Here is a 16,783-nt window from a genome sequence, read left to right as displayed (position 1 = left end):
TCCCAGCCAACTCTGCTCTCCACTGCTTAACAACTTCCCTGTGAAAACATGGAGCGTTACCCTTGCAAAGCTGTAGCACAAACACAGAGATGAAACCCACTCACTTAAGAAATCTTTTGCTAACCCTTTACTGTCTTATTTTCTCTATAAGACCAATTTTCTACCTAATATTACACGTGCAAGAAATGCCATGTCTATGCAAAGCAATTTATCAATATACTATCAGTTTCTCACTCTGACCAGTCTTATTCCAGAAATTGATGATTTCTTTTAATTTAAACCATTTTCACACCAAACTAATTAGAAATAAGCATCATTACACAGATGTTGAGTTATGCTGGGGTATTTTTGCTGATGAATTTCTTCTTGTTGACAAATCCTAATTGCTTTTAGGATTCTAAGCATACAGGTCACACTTTCCATTACACGTTGTATATCTAGCCAACAAACCTGTGATGTAACTTTTCCCTTTGTTCTTCCTCAGCATCCAGGTGCTCTGTCAAGCAACACTTTTAAGACTGTGTTGTTTGTAATGCTCATTTTGAAGCAGCCAGAAGTTTTATCTAGATGCAGTTTTATATATCAAGGTGCAGATGTCATCCTCCCAGTGTATTTCCCATAAATAAATGCTGAAACTCTGTGCAGGCTTTTTTATCCTATTAAGACTTTTTTTCTGGAGTGAGGCATTACAAGTCTTTCACTCTGTCCTACCAGAAACTAAAAATAAGTAGTAAGTAGTTTGCTCAGGGAAGACGCACTTAAAAGACCCAATCTTCTGAACCCTTCCAGGGTTATGTATGGGTGAAGAGAGGGCTTCCAGCATAACTAACATTGCACCTTTAATGAAGCGAGAGTGACCTCGAGGATCTACCACATGCTAAGCAAGAGGATTTAATGGCATGAGGTATAAATGCCTGACTTGTAAGCATGCAAAATTGTGGGGATACTTTATTTCACCTTGGCAATACAGTACAGCAAACAAGAAACAGGTTTCTAGCTATGATACATTAGTTCAGCTTGGAGCTAGACATCACAAAAGCAAAAAAGTCGATTTTGGATAAGTCCAACCACCTGCGTCCCCCATGCTAAGAGAACACCTGGTTTGTTACCACTTTGTTCCCCTTTTACGCGGGGGTAACAGGGCCGGCACCGGAGGCAACAAAAAACCTGCCCGATCTGTCCTATTTAACACCAGGGAGCAGGGCAGCCCACGGGCCTGCCCTGAGTACCGAGGGGCCTCACGGAAACTTCCCCACGGGCCACCGAGCTCCGAACCGGGGCTGAGCCGCTGCCCCCTCAGGGAGCCGCGCGCGCACCAAGGGCGCCAATGACCGCAACCGTCGCGGGGCGGAGCAGCCCCACGCCTGCGCATTGCCCCAACCGGGGAGCTATTTAACGCTCCCCCTCTCCGAGGAGAGGGGTGAAGGGGTGCTGTGCTAGCGCGCCTGCGCGTTGCGACGGAGCGCACCCCTTTTTGCGCCGCTGTTCGGGGGCTATCGCTAAGGTGCCGCGGGGATGCTGAGCGCCGCGCTGGGAGGAAGGCGCGGTGGTGGCAGAGGGCTGTGGAGGAGCCTGCACCACCCCGGCGGAGCCTCCTCACCGCGCTGCCAGGGAGCCCCGAGTGCTGCCTCGCCGGCACCTCCCGCGGCAGGTAGCGGGGGCATGCCGCGTCCCCGGGAGGGGCGGGGGGAGGAGGTGGAGGAAGAAGAGGAGGAGGAGGAGGTGGCGGAAGATGAGGAAGCGGCGGCAGCAGCAGCAGCTGCTTTCAGCCCTGCCCCGCGTGGGTGTCCTTTCGCGCCAGGCGCGGTCGCGGTGTCGCTCAGCGCAGCAGCCGGGCTCTGATCTTCTCCTTTTCGCCTCCCCGCAGGTGCCAGGAGCGTGGTTTCCAGCAGCTCCCTGCTCTTCCTGCAGAACAACCCCGGGCCACGACCAAGTCAGTTTCCTCTGGCTCTGCTCTGTTACTGAGTAACTCTGTTACTAAATAACCACGACAAGCACTAATACTTGCCCGGAGCCTGGTGTGAGATGTGCGCAGCCCTGGCTCGAGGTGACAGTGGATTTCACCCCGGTTGTAGTGGCCTCGAGCAAGGCTGGCTGTGTGTACAGATCACAGCAGTGTGTGCAGGCAGGGTAGGGGCATTGGGCTCCAGGGCTTTTCTTCCCTGGAGTTGGAAGCAATCAGAACAGGACTGCCGTATTTATATTTAACGCACACTGTTGTGTAAGTATTGGAAGTCCCAATCAGCTAAGGAAAAGCTTAGCTAAGGAAAAACAACTAAGGACAACTTTTCTGTGGATGTGACAGTAAATGGATTTCAATCTGTTCTGCCATACAATGATCTCCTTGGCTGCTTGCTCCAATTGCTACAATAGGCCAATTTATTGCTACTTCTACCTTTATGTTGGGGACAGTGTAATGAATTGATCTAGCGTTTAAATTGTCTGAAGATTGAATGGTTCTATTTATTTTTCATCAAATATGTGTTAAAATGGATACATATAGTTATCTTGTTTATGGTAAATTTGAGATTCATAGAAACTTAGGCTATACTGAGCCAGAATGACAACAGAAAACAGTCAAGGGAAAAAAAGTTTGACTTGGGCTTGTATAACGTAGGTTATACAAGGCACATAGAAAAAATGAGGACAGGAGAGACTTCTGGTCAGTACTTGTTCTTTTCAGATGGTATGATTTTTCTTTATTTTTGTTCCTGCAGTGGTGGGTGGGTTGATAGCACTCCAGTACTCCGGATCAGTGCATCAGAACTACTGTTTCTCTGATTGCCAAAAGGCTTTGTGTTGTAATTTTTTCAGCAAACTGGTGTCCTGCTGGAATGAGAACTCAGGTCCTAGGAGTTTTCTTCTGTGTCTGCCTGTGCTTGTGCTAGTTTGAAGTGACTATCAGGTCTGTTGCCTTCTCTGTTATTCACAAGTAAGCTTTTGATCTCTCCTCTTTCTTGCATTTCTCTATCATTGTGGACATTCTTATCTACAAGTGTTTATGGAAAATTCCCAAGGGCCTGCATCTCTGAAACAATGCTTGTACTTTCATGTTCTCTTTCAGCTATACCAGAGTACTAATCCCTGAATGGAGCATTAACTGTATCATAGTGTAAGTGATAATTAGTAAGGATTCATCAGTCTCAGGGTGTGAATGTGTAAGTATTGGCCAGTCTTGATGCTTCTCAGGCTTTTTACAGGCTCTTTTTGGAAAAATCTTCATGGCTTCCTGAAACTGTTAGCTGTAGGTAGGGAACCGTTTGGCTGTTGAAGACTTGTGTGGCTGTGAGAAATGGAAGTAACACTGAATGCTGGCTCAGGAGGACACTAAGGTTTCTAGTGCTAGTGAGCAATTGAATAAGAGTCAATTTTAAAATGGAATGCAAAGAAGAGAGGAAGGTGGGCCCTTTTGGCTAAATAACAAATTCTGTTTTTTATTTTTAATTAATAACAGCAATGTTATTATGAAGCAGATGGACTTAATTCTTTAAAAGATAAGCATATGCTCAAGTGTTTGCCTAACTAGAGCCAACTTGCTAAGGTTACACTAGAGGATCTGTGATGCTTACCTGGAACTAGCACAAGTGTTTTCTAGCACTGGGAGTTTTCACTGAGGTGTACAAATGTTGAAGAGAGGTGACAGTCTGAGTTTTCCTAAAGGATTTGAAATGTTCAAAATACATGGTTGTTCTTAGACAAGCTTGTTAGCCTGTTTTCAATGTGCTGCTTCGTCTGCATATTGCATTTAAAAAAAAATAAAACCCATTAAACTCAAATCTCTCTGGAGTGATTTGTAATAATTGAAGGCACGTGTCTTAAAGATGAAGAATGGGATGTAAATGTTTTTACTGAGAGCAGTTCAGTGACTGAAAACATAGCAAAAGCCTTGAATTCTCAATGCTTCTTCATAGCCCTGTAGATTTTATATATGTATATGAACATATTAAGATTAAAAATCATTGAAATTAAAAAAAAAAAAGTGGTGGGGGATGTTGTGATAGGTGGCTCTGATCTGACAGAGGGAGTGTGGCGCAGGCATTCATGGTATCACACCACTGTTGTGTGGCTCTGGAGATGCCCTGCACTTTGAGGGATTTTAGTTCCTTCCTCCTGTTCTGTAAGTCTGTGCTTGAGTTAACTGTTTTCTCCATGTTTTACATTTTCTTTTACCTTGACACACACAGCTAACACAAGTTAGTGCTCTGTAAGTTTTGTGATGTTATTGGGCAGGTGCTGCTTCCTTTTTTTGTGGTAGGAGCCCACCTTACAAAGAGTAATGAAATCCCCATCTGCATGGGACAGTGTAGTGTTTGCATTCCCAGTCTGCAGTTCAAGACATTAAGTTAGCAGAAGAAAAACTTCCTTACTCATGGCCACCCAGACATATTTGCAAACCTGTGGTCTAGATGATGTGACTATTTGCCTTGCCGTGCCACTGCTGTTGTTTCTCAGAGCTAGTCAGGCTGGAAAGGGTGAGGAGGGAAAGGAGGAGAGAATTGTGGTTTGTTAGTAGTCTTGGCTGTATAATTGCCATTGAGAATTAAAACAGAGAATGAGTGTTTCCTTAGTTCATACACTCTGCCTTCAGTTTTATAACTTCTGTTGAAATGTAGAGACTTTGTGTGGTGCAAGTGCGTGGGTCTCCAGGTCAAACCACTTTGCTGCTGTGGATACTGTGATTCACATTGGTCTGTTATCAATTAATTTTAGTTTGTCATTCAAATGTTTTCCACGATTATCTTGGATCTTTCTTCAGGTTAGTCTTTAAAAGATGTGTGTTTGTGGTTGGCATACATAAAAGTACCTTGAGGTATTTTTTACTGTAGAATTCTTGGGTGTCTATAATAGGTTCTGCTATATCAGACATAAGATTTTTCAACTTAGAAAGGTGTTAATAATAATGTAATATAATCCTAATAACATACCTCTAAAGAAAGCTTTATTATCCTGTATCTGGGGAGGGAGTATCATGAGAGTCACAGGAAGCACAAGAAGGGTTTCAAACTTCCGATCAGAAATGTCGTGGAAAAAAAATATCAAGAGTGAGTTACTGTTTTCTGTTTCTTGTCAGGTGCTAGTAATGTAAAGCCACTGGATGGCGTGAGAATTCTTGACTTGACAAGGTTTGTGTTTTGTCTTTTGGAACACTGTCTAGTTGCAAGTATTGTAGTAGGAAAAACTAAATCTTCGTATAATATTACAGGGTGCTTGCAGGGCCCTTTGCTACAATGAATTTAGGAGATCTAGGGGCCGAAGTCATCAAAGTGGAAAAGCCAGGTAAGGTTTGTCTTTATTTTAGCTGTGATAAGAATGTGTGCCAGTTTAGCAAATGATTATTTGTGTATTTGGAGTTGTTGTCTTCTGGTGTTCTTCAGATTATTAAAAACAATTTGGTTTGATAATGTTGTGGAGTGTTTACTATGGACTTGAGAATGTAAGTCTGGACTCTATTAAAATATTTTAAAAGACAATGCTATGTTGCATTGACAACTGTTTTTGTTTACAGTGTGTGTATGGTATTGGCTAAGAAAAACTTAATTTTGTAGCTGTTTCTATTTTTTTTAAAGCTATAGCTTTCAAATTTCTGGAATACTCTGACATCATTGCTCTGTTTCTGGTGTGACAGGGAACTAGTTATTAGTAAGTTTGCTTGCACGTATATGCTCTGTTTGCTTTAACAATGTACTCTGTGTATGTTTTATTCAAAACCCAATACATTTAGTGAAGATGAGCGTGAGAAGGCTGAAGTTGTAAGATCAGGTCACTTTTTTTTCCAGATATTAAGGTACAAAGCAATACCAAGTCATTACTTACTAAAATGGCTTATTCCATCACTCAAAATTAAATTGATGTGTTGAGTTGTTTGGACTTTGAGGTTTTAGTTTGGGCATGGGAATGCTTAGGTGTTGCAAATTTCTTGTAATGTGGTGAGGGGGTTAAAACAGTTGTAACTGTAGAGTGAAATCCAAAATTTGACATGCGAACAGAAGCTTCCAGCAAGGATTTATATAGGAACTATGAATCCCCAGTCAAGATGCACAGATTTGAGGTTCAATCAATTCTTTTGATTTTTTACTTCAATTGTTTTCTTCCCTCAAGGTAATTTTTTAATATGTTGGTAAATTCATTGTATTAGGAGCTACTGTGGTGGCTTTACTCAGCTGGGAAGCTAAATTCCACTACAATGACACTCTCACTCCCCCTCCTCAAAAGGCAAGGGTGAGAAAATACGATGGAAAGGGCTCAAGGCTTGAGATAAGGACAGGGAGATGACTCAAAAATTAACCTCACTATGCCAAGTCTGTTTTGCTTGTGACGATAATTGATTACCTATTACTAACAAGCTAGAGCAGTGAGTAACGCAAAACAAACTGAAAACACGTTCCCCCTTTTCACTCTCTTCTACCTCCTTCCCCTGGGGGCTGCGGTCAGTCCCTGATGCTTCACCTCCGCTGCTCCCTCACGGTCACTCTCTGCCCCTGCTCCCCGCGGGGTCCCTCCCAGGGGATGCCGTCCTTCCCGAACTGAGCCTGCGGGGGCTGTCCACAGGCAGCAGCTCTTCAAGAACTGCTCCCACACAGCTCCGTACCACGGGGTCCATCCCCCAGGAGCAAACTGCTCCAGCACGGGCGGCAGCTCCCCCCAGACCCCCTGCTCCTGCGTGGGCTCCTCTCCACGGGCTGCAGCTCCGGCCCGGGGCCTGCTCCACCGGGGGCTCTCCATGGGCCGCAGCCTCCTCCAGGCCACATCCACCTGCTCCACCGGGGGCTCCTCCACGGGCTGCAGCGTGGAGATCTGCTCCATGTGGGACCCATGGGCTGCAGGGGGACAGCCTGCTCCACCAGGGGCCTCTCCACAGGCTGCAGGGGAACTGCTGCTGCCTGCCTGGAGCACCTCCTGCCCTCCTGCTGCACTCACCTTGGGGGCTGCAGGGCTGGTACTTCACTCCTCTCCTAGCAGCTGTTGCGCAGCTATCTTTTCCCTTTCTTAAATCTGCTCTAACAGCTGCACAACCAGCATTCTGTCCCCCTTTGGAGCCTTCTGGAGCTGGCTCTTACCTGACATGGGGCAGCTCCTGGACTCATCTCACAGAGGCTACAAGAGCCCTTACCCTGCCATGTAAACCCAATACAGCTATCTGTTAAAGTTTTTGTTTTATTGTTCCTAACAACAGGAAAATATATAGAGAACAGTGAAACAATGTTATAGCAGTTTAAACTTCAAACAAAACAAGTACAGGAATTGTAAGAATCAGACATGAAGTTTGAATAATCTTATTGAGTGCTCACAATTATTCATTATGTGAATTATTAAATTCATAATTATTTTCTAACTATTAAAATGTTACCAGGAACAGTCTCACTATTGATACTTAGCAGCACTTCAGACTTTATATGGTGCCTTTTTTTCAAATCCTTTGGGGCAATGGCCCTCAAGTTAGGAAGTTAGGCTCAGTATTATCATCATGAAGACCTTTACTTGATTTTTTTTTTTTTTTGGTGGCCTTATCTCTTGGTACTGAAGCAGAGTAGTCCAAGTGTGATAGAGAAAACGTTCTTTGACAGACAAAATAACCCATCTGCCTTTACAGTTCTTTTTAGTGTATCCTATGCCTTTGCCATATTAATTGGACATCTGTTGCTCATTTAAACTGTTCACTCAAAGATATTTTTCATCTAGGAAGTGTTAGAATTCAACATGTAGCTAATGTTAATGCATAGGAGGTTGTGCTGGTATGAACCTGTATCTGTGAAGATGATAATCTGTTTTGACTTGTCCGTTCTTGCTATGAGAATGAATAGCCACAGACAGGCCTGCTGTGTTTGTGTGCACAAGTAAAGTTTTTTTTATAAATCATAGAATGGTTTGGGTTGGAAGGGACCTTAACGATCATCTAGTTCCTATGAAGGTGTAAAAGTAAATTTTGATGTGTTTAGGTTTCACATAGCATGAAAGTAGGCTTTACTATTAGCATTCAGTATAATATTAATATTTTTGTAATTAGATTCATGTATTGGCAATTCCTATCTCAGTTCTAATATGTAATTATAAAGAGGGATGACTCTAGCTCTTCATTTCTATGTCATCCTTAGAGTTTTCTGAATTCCACACCATTTACATTTAAACTGCAATTAGATTTTTTTTTTGTGTGTGTGGATGTCTGTGAAAAGTTAAAGCTCTTTTCACATGCAAGCTGTTAGATTTTACAAAAAGGAACAAACCAAAAAAACAACACCTTGCCCTTCTTTGCCCCTCCCCCCCCAACACCTAATAAAATGGATGCCTTTTTTTCAGAATTCAGTTATACTCGCACAGATTTCTTGAATTGGAGGTTATTTACTACTCCCTAATGAGAAATTTTCTTTATTCTCTTTGTTTATCATGGGTCAATACTGTCTCTGGGTTTAAAGCTAAACTGTGCTGCTGCTAGGATTTGGAGTCTTTGAGTCACTGAACCCCAGAATGGCTTGGACTGGAAGGGACCATCCAGTTCCAACTCCTGCCATGAGCAGGGACACCTCCCACCAGACCAGGTTGCCCAAAGCCCCATCCAGCCTGGCCTTGAACACCTACAGGGATGGGGCATCCACAGCTTCTCCAGGCAACCTGTTCCAGTGCCTCACCACTCTCACATTGAGGAAGTTCCTCAGTGAGTGACTCTGTCACCAGCCTTCCTGTAGGCCCCCTTTAGGTATTGGAAGGTGGCTATAAAGTCTCCATGGAGTTTTCTCTTCTCCAGGCTAAACAACTTCAACATTTTTCAACATGTCTTCACAGGAGAGGTGCTCCAACCCTCTGATCATACTTGTGGCCCTCCTCTGGACTCATTCCAATCTTAATTCTAGTGCTCAGTGTGTCTGCGATTAACAAGCTTCCAGTGTGTGTCTTCAGATGCAGAAGTAGATTTGTCACTACGTTAGAGTCTGGTTGTACTCCAAGTAGTTAGCTTCATAGATAGAATTTATTTCATAAAGAGAAGAATACTTGTATGTGTTTTAGTTTAACATAATTTTTCCACTCAACACTTGCACTTGATATAAAAAGACCTGTTTCTGAGATCTGTTGAGGATTGAGTAATGGTAAAGCAAAAAAAAAAAAATAATTATAAGCTCCACCTCTTCATTCTATGGGATTAGCTACATTTTTTAGTTCTTAAAACCACACAGGAATAACAAGCCACATGGCATTCAGTTCAATTCTAGAATTACACCCTTCATTTGACTTAGTTTAAGCTTCAGTACCCATTTGAGGCATGTAACTATGCCACAGGAGCTACACATCACATCAAGTTTAAATTTCTTTACTTTGTTTTGGTATTGTCTTTACCAGTTCTTTTCAAAACTAATAAATCATACATTTGAGATACTAAGACACATTACATGTCTTGTATTGTGTTTTCAATAGGGAATATAGAGTTTTTGAACATTTAACAAAACCTCAAACATCTATCAAAAGTCTTGTCACAGCAACCTATTGATCATCCTTAGTCATTTGCTGTTTCAAATATTTTCACGTTAGTGTCAGGGCAGAAACTGCAGTAATTTGATAAGATGGACAGTGGTATTTCAGATATCTACATAGGAAGAATGGAGCAATGTTGATGATTAGTATGAAGTAATCATTTTGGAGGTTTGCTTTCCTGCTCTTGAAGAGTTTATTTGGTGGTTAAAGGGGAACAGCAGCCTGAGAAGTCTGAATGTCAATCATTTGACATTCAGTTTGAATGTCAGTCATGGATAATCTCATTTTTCTGTGAGATGTCCATAATCACAGGAGTATTTATTTGTAGGGGATAGTAGTCACACTGGCATCCTACATGGAAAGTATTACTGAAATTTTGTTTAATTAGCTCAAGATAGGAGCATATAGAAGCAATACTATTTTTTTTTTCCCCAAGCTTCCTGCTTGAACCAAGATAGTTCTTTGAGATAGTAACCAATACAAATGTTGGTGAGTATAATTTACATTTGTATAATAACTTCTGCGACATTTGAGCTTAGATGACTGTAACCTTTAGGTGTTCTTCCAGTATGTAGCGTGATACGGCAGTAGCTATATCTTGTTGGACCAACGGTTCTTTAGGTCAGTTGTGTATCTCTGCTAGTAGTCTTCTTCTGTGTTGCCTCACTGAGGAGAGTTAACAAGTAGTTAAGGTCTAGATACTGAAACAGATAGAGATATTGTGTATGCTTGCTACACTTGTGATCATGATTATATCCAAACTTAAATTTAGTTTTAATTCTAATTAGATTGAAACTAAAACTGGCAATTAAAACAGATTGCCAGTCTTCATGACATTTAAGGAAAGTTTAAAACTGGAAAGTACATATAAATGAATCAGTAACATCAGTAGCTGCAGAAGCTTGAATTCCATTTTCCCTTTCTGTAAGGCAAGAGAATTTCTGAATGGTGGAGCACTGTAGCAAGTGCTTCTTTTTGGTTCTGTTCTGCAGCACACAGCTTAACAACTTGTTGTTGATTAGTGATATCATGACTTTTGTGTCTGGAGTGTTTCATGAATGGCTTGTTGACTGTGTGAACATCTGCTAAATTCTTCCAGATTGCATCAAAGAATGGCATTGCAGCTCTGCTTTAAGTTAAAAAAGAATTAAAAATACAGCTGCCTCCCAATGTTTGTATTTATATTTTAAAATGTAAATAATCATAGCAGGAACAAGGCAAGCTCTTTTAAAATCATCACAGCATGACCAAAAACAAAATTCACTTTGCTTAATCACATTCATTCTTAGGTGTTTTCTGACAAAAATGTCCTAGAATATGTATATTTTTTTCCCTGCCTACTAACTGAAATTTAGAAGGCCTAAATATTACCTAGAAGGAAAGAAAGAAAAAACTTATTCCTTTTGTGATTTGCCAGTGTAATACAGGACAGTTATAAGAAATGTTTTTTTTTTTTTTTTTTTAAAGCGATGGTATTTTGGTATTTTTTTCAGGAGCTGGTGATGACACAAGAGCTTGGGGCCCACCTTTTGTTGGAACAGAAAGTGTTTATTTTCTCAGTGTCAATAGAAATAAAAAGGTAAATGAAGTGCTACATTGAAGATTAATCTGTTGTAATTGCAATTAAAGATACAGTTCTTCTCTTTCAAATTATTTACACTTGGTCTGGTATAAAGGCTGAACTCTGTACAGTACCTTATCATTGACTTTAAACTAAGTGAAAATGAGCAGTAAAACCATAAGTAAAGATGATTAACAGAGAACTTCACTAATTTTCTTAGTTGTACTTTATAAGAATATAATTTGACTTAATTTGATTCTTAACGTGTATAATGGAGCAATAGTTACATTAGCATTAATTATGTTGTCAAGGTGAATACGTTTCAGGACAAAAATTAAGTATTTAAACCAAAAAAAAAGTCTGTAAATCTCTGCTATGCTTCTGGGGTCAGCTGAGGCAATTTCAAAATGCAAGAGTGGTCCTGCCAGTCTTCAGTTGCTGGTGCAAATCAACTGAAAATTAACCCTGATGAAATTCACGTTTATTACTTCTTTTAAAATATAATTTTTTTTGGGGGATGGATCACCTGAGCTGACCTGCCTTACCTGGCAGCTGGAGATGGGGGAGAGCAGGCATCATACTGTAGTTAGGTTGGCTGAGTGTAGTTTGAAACTTGAGGATTAATATGAAGCTTCATGAAGTGCCTGAGCTGTTTAGTGGCTTGTTGCCATTGAAACAAATGTTTCTGGTGTCCCCATGTGTACTTGCAGTAGTAAGTGCTGTACAAACATACAGTGAGCAGACCACAGTGCAGTTCCCAGTTGCACATCCATCAGGCTTGTTCTGTTGCTTGTCTGATTCTGAGACCATTAAGCCTGCTTTACCAACAGAAAATTATTTTTAGGGGTGGAGTGGGGTTAAAATTTGTTTATTTAGCTGTAGTGTGAAACTTAACTGTTGGTTGTGTTTAGAAGAGGTTGATAATCATTAGAAGGGCTTTTACTTTAATGACTTTTTTTTTGTCTCCAGAGCATAGCTATCAATATGAAGAATTCAAGAGGAGCAAAAATAATCAGGGAGGTAGGTTTTAATGGAATGCAAATCATGCCTATTTTATATTGGTTTGGTCCTGTGTAAGAAAGAATAAACTATACATAAACTCCCAAGTATAAGATATCTGATAATTAAAAATGTGTGTATGTGCAGATCACTTATTAAATACTTCTTAAATTACAGTTTATTGCCTCTACACTCTGCAGTGTTGCATGCAGAAAAATTTAGTGCACAGTGTAATTTATAATGATTTTAGATAAAATTTACTTAAACTTCATCAACTATAACTTCATCCACCTAGCCTGAAACTCCTTCCAATGAAGTCAGCAATGAGCTTATAAAAGGAGAATTGGGCTACACTCTTTGCATATTTCAGAGTGTTACAGTATATTCACAACTTCAGTTGCCCTGCATTCTGAGAAGTGCTGTCCTGTAGGTCAAATTCCTACAGATTTCATAGATCTGTGGTTTTTTTCAGTATTCCAGTACAGAATACAAGGGTGATTTAAGGTGATATTTTTTTCCACATTGGAAAGCTACTAAAAGCACCATATTTCACAGTCTGTAAAACTTGTGTTGTCATCCTTTTCATTTTTTTGGGGAAGTATAGGACCTGCTACCTAGTTCTGTAGGGCTAAAAATCACAGCAGTGGCAATATATCTAAAAGGTAAGCTGGCTTCTGATCCTATTTGCTTCAGTATCAGTTCCAATTACTCTCTTGTTTTTTGCAGTGAGACTGTATATGTCCTGCAATAAGTGGAATTTGGTAGTATTTTTTGCTAGGAACTTTATATGAAGTTAAAATAGATTACGTTGTCTGACATTTTAATACTTTTTTATTGTAAGCTCTATGAGAGAAAGACACTTAAACGCCAAAGACTTTTATATAAGCCAAGGATTCTCTGGTTCCCTCTCCCTGTGCTCCTTGCAGGACAGAACCATTCATTACTGATTGTTATGAAGCTGTATGCTTATCTTCTAAGAGTTTTGGAAACAAACAGGCCATTTGGAATAACACAGATGCATTTTTTGGATAAAATAGTCACATTCTAAATAAGGGTTTAAAAGTTCCTCCCAGAAAACCAGAAAAAAAAAAAAAAAAAAAACACACCCTAGTTCTCTTTGACATTTGGGAAAAGAAATGGTGAAGGGAAGAAAATTACTGTAAGCAGTGTCCACTCATTTCATGAATATGGACTGAACCTGTTTGACAAAGTTGAAGACATCTGGGACTATGAGTCAGGACTAACTGGAGGAAGAATGGATGCAGCATTAGCTTCTTATGTGTGAACACTACTATTTGTGGTTAAGAAATTCCTTTTTTCTCATCTTGACGTTTGTGCAGGTGGGGGCTGCTTGATTTTGTTGTTAAATGTACAACTTCCTTCTGCCTGCAATATGGAGAACTTCTTCATGGTTTGTGCCGCTGAATGGCTAGTGACTTAAATTTACAGTATTACAACCTTTGTGCTTGAGGCTGAGTTTAAACTCCACATGATTTTTGTATCAAAGTAGCAATTTTGCTATCTTTGTTCTACTTCACTCAGTGATAGCCTTGAAATAATTTGGTGCAGAGGTCTTGACATTTTAATACTGCATCTCAAATGGAACCAGAGTATATCTTCTTCCATTTGGATTTTCTTAATTAAGAATATTATGTATAAGAGGCTATCATTTATTATCAGTTGTCTCCCGGTAACATCAGGAAAGATGTGTAATTGTGTTTTTCAGCAGTGCGTTTCCTATAATGTAAAGTAATGTTTGTGTCTGCAAGGTGACTAATGGCAAGAGGAACTTTGCATTTGGGACATCGGTTACTCACAAGTAAATAGAAATTATGTCCTGGGCTGAAGACCTACAAAGAAAAGTGATGAGGTTATAATCATTTCTCTTTCTTAAGAAAGATAGCATGGCTAGAATAAACTTCCTCCCTTCCTGTAAATTCCATATAGGTGGAAGAAGGTGAATAACAGAATCCAGAATCATATTAACAAAGGAATTGAGTCTTGAGGTATATGAAAAAAGCACAACCTTGATAATTGTATCAATATTATCAAGTATGCAGAAGAAACCTGTTAATCAACTGTCCTGGACTTGGCACAGTACTTAAAAAAAAGAAAAACAAACAAAAACACTTGCCCAAAGGTCTATTCTTGCATAATTATGTGATTATTTTACACTGAAGTTCCTGCTACTACTTTGGTGCTCTGTTTTGTTTCTTTATTCTGTGTCACTTGTAGCCCTGTTTTCCTTCCTAATGCTTTTAACTTGCTGTTAACTGCCTTCCAAATATTTGAATGTCTCATTCAATGGAAATTTTCTCTTCAGTGATGGTATGTGCACTAATACCACCCTCTGACACATAATATAATCTTTTTAGAGCATTATTCAGCAATTTTCAGAATCTTGATTGAAGAAACTTGGATACTTTTATCTTGAGTATTTAACCTTCATGACTAAACACAGAATTTAATTAAGGACTTAGGAGAATTCAGTTGGATGGGGAGCTGATGGCACTCCTTCTTTCCTCCTATTCAATTTAGCTGATAGGTCAGCATGTGTCATGAATATTGTCATTTGATTGTGTGCGTATACACACATTTCTCTGTGTGGAGTACTTTTTTCAAAAAACCCTTTTGAAGGTGATGAATAGCCTGCTCTGTCAAGTTAGTAGTATCATTGTGTTGTTTATATTCAATTTAATGACTAGTTGGCATTCATGATACCTTTTTTCTGTCCCGAGGTTGAACATATCAGTGTCTGATCTGAAGCATACAGTATTCCAACTCAGGTCTGCATTCTGTTGCTGTTAGTAGAATCAGAAGTACAAGTGATAAGTTCTGGAGGGCTTGTAGAACACAGTGAAACTTCCATTGACAATGGACTTAAAACCCCATTGAATTTTAAGACTGAAACACGTTTTGTGTTTTAAGAACATGCAATTGGTTAGGATCAGAGTCTGAGTTCAGTTCTTGCCAACAGCAGAACACTGGGTACCTCTTAGAGTTCACTGAGCATCAGAAGAGATGCATACTATGCACTCACTGACTTGTACGTTAAAGACCATTTCCAAGAGTAATAAGAATGTTAGTGGCAGAGCTGGCACAATATTTGTAAGACATCTATAACATCATGTTCATCTCTATAAGAATATATACACACTGCTAGACTGGTCCTAAATCACTGTATCTTCACTTCACACTGTAATCAACCATATATGTTGCCATATCCAGAGGTATTGCGATTATTTTTTGTTAGCCATCTTTTTTCCCCCCTTAGTGAATTGTAGGAGATAGTTCAGTATGAAATGGCCAATGGATCTCAAACTCGCCTATACCATCTCCGTACATCTGATAGATTACAAAGCATAGTGAAAACAGGACAAGTTGTAACTAATTGCTTTTCTTGGATGTATTTAGTGAAAGTTGTGGTTTTGCCAATTGGAAAAATATTTAATGCATGGACTGTGAAGGTTTTAGAGAGAAAATAACCCCCCTTGGCTCCCTTTTTCACAAAGGTGTGACATTAAACAACTAAACAATTAACAGCTTCCTCCACTGTATTGCCCTTAATTTACTTCTGTTGTTGGATCTGCTGTCCTGCACAGAGGATTCAGACAGTCATAGATCTGTCTGAGCTCCTTCTGTTTTTACTAGCTAATGCTTTAGGTCTGTGAGCTCCGTGGAAACGTTATCTTCTTGAGAACTGTCCTATGACAAATGTCTGCTTTTTTATTAACTGTCATGAAGTTATGGTCTTTTATGGAGTCCACTCCTACTGATCTTTTTTTTTTTAAAGAGCAATTTGTCCACATAGAAATCCAACAATACTTATTTAGAATATGGAGACTTTCTCATATTCTAATGGTTTAAAATGAGTAGTCCTAGCAGTTCTTGACACAGCCCCTTGAAATAGCTTACGACATGCATTTTAAAATCTACTTTTACCTTATGCTGAACTCAGTTTCAGTAAATTTTACTAATGTTTCATCCATGCTTCCAGTTAAACCATTCATAATTTGCATGCCTTCTTGAGTGAATAAGAATCAGTTTGTCTTTCCTGTTAAATATTTGCTGGCTTGGCTGTTTCTTTGGCCTTAGATTCAACTAAACAGTGTACATGCTAGAACAAAAATGCTTATGATTGTTGATATGATGACACTAATTTATAGAAGCTGGCCCAATGTGCTGTATATATTGATCAGACAGCTGCATGGTAGTTCCAGAGTTCCAGAGAATGTGACTCTGTGTGCACAAACACGTTCATCTCAGGGAATAACTTAAATTCCTGTAAAAAGAAACAAAAAAAACAATACACAAACAGATAGGGGAAAACCTCCAAACTCTACAACTCTGCCAACCACTACATATTTCTGTTAATATGTAGTTCAAGCTTCAGAAGTTCTCAATATTATATTGAAACATGTATAAATATTTGTTCATAATTTCTATAAGAATAAAAAAATACAATTTAAAGCCCATCAAGATCATATGGTAATCTTTAACTTCAGAAGATTTTGGACTATGTCATTCATTTAGATGTGATGCAGAAAATCATGCTGCAGAGCTTGACATCACTGTTCTAACTGAAGTGATTTTAAGATGTTCACGTTAACCTCATAACATTTTTGGGCTCTGTATTTTGTTTCCACATACAGAAAGTGGGATATATAGATTCTGTTCTGTTAAGTGTAATCAATCATTATAAAACTTAACAATAAAAAATAATCAAACAACAAAACAAACATGTTGTGTTGTCGTGTTCCT

At 39.6% G+C, this 16,783-nt stretch overlaps 1 protein-coding gene across 9 annotated transcripts in view; it reads left to right on the top strand.

Annotated features, from left to right (window-relative positions):
- The first annotated feature begins 1,422 nt into the window (after positions 1-1,422).
- The window catches only part of SUGCT (succinyl-CoA:glutarate-CoA transferase), a 325,562-nt gene continuing 310,201 nt past the window's right edge, over positions 1,423-16,783 (top strand). For 5 of the 9 annotated variants that reach the window (XM_035318769.1, XM_035318773.1, XM_035318767.1 and 2 more), the window contains exons 1-7: positions 1,423-1,594; positions 1,628-1,651; positions 1,868-1,933; positions 5,072-5,123; positions 5,204-5,277; positions 10,956-11,041; positions 11,993-12,043. In XM_035318769.1, coding sequence (XP_035174660.1) covers positions 1,516-1,594; positions 1,628-1,651; positions 1,868-1,933; positions 5,072-5,123; positions 5,204-5,277; positions 10,956-11,041; positions 11,993-12,043 — 432 coding nt within the window. In that variant the 5' untranslated portion in view covers positions 1,423-1,515. The remainder of the gene's footprint in view (positions 1,595-1,627; positions 1,652-1,867; positions 1,934-5,071; positions 5,124-5,203; positions 5,278-10,955; positions 11,042-11,992; positions 12,044-16,783) is intronic. The other 4 variants (XM_035318772.1, XM_035318768.1, XM_035318766.1 and 1 more) reach the window with 2 other exon arrangements.

Source organism: Oxyura jamaicensis, chromosome 2 (genome assembly GCF_011077185.1).
Source record: "Oxyura jamaicensis isolate SHBP4307 breed ruddy duck chromosome 2, BPBGC_Ojam_1.0, whole genome shotgun sequence".
In the NCBI taxonomy this organism is placed as follows: Eukaryota; Metazoa; Chordata; class Aves; order Anseriformes; family Anatidae; genus Oxyura; species Oxyura jamaicensis.
The sequence above is the reverse complement of the archived record's forward strand: the minus strand, read 5'-3'. Positions and strand labels throughout refer to the sequence as shown.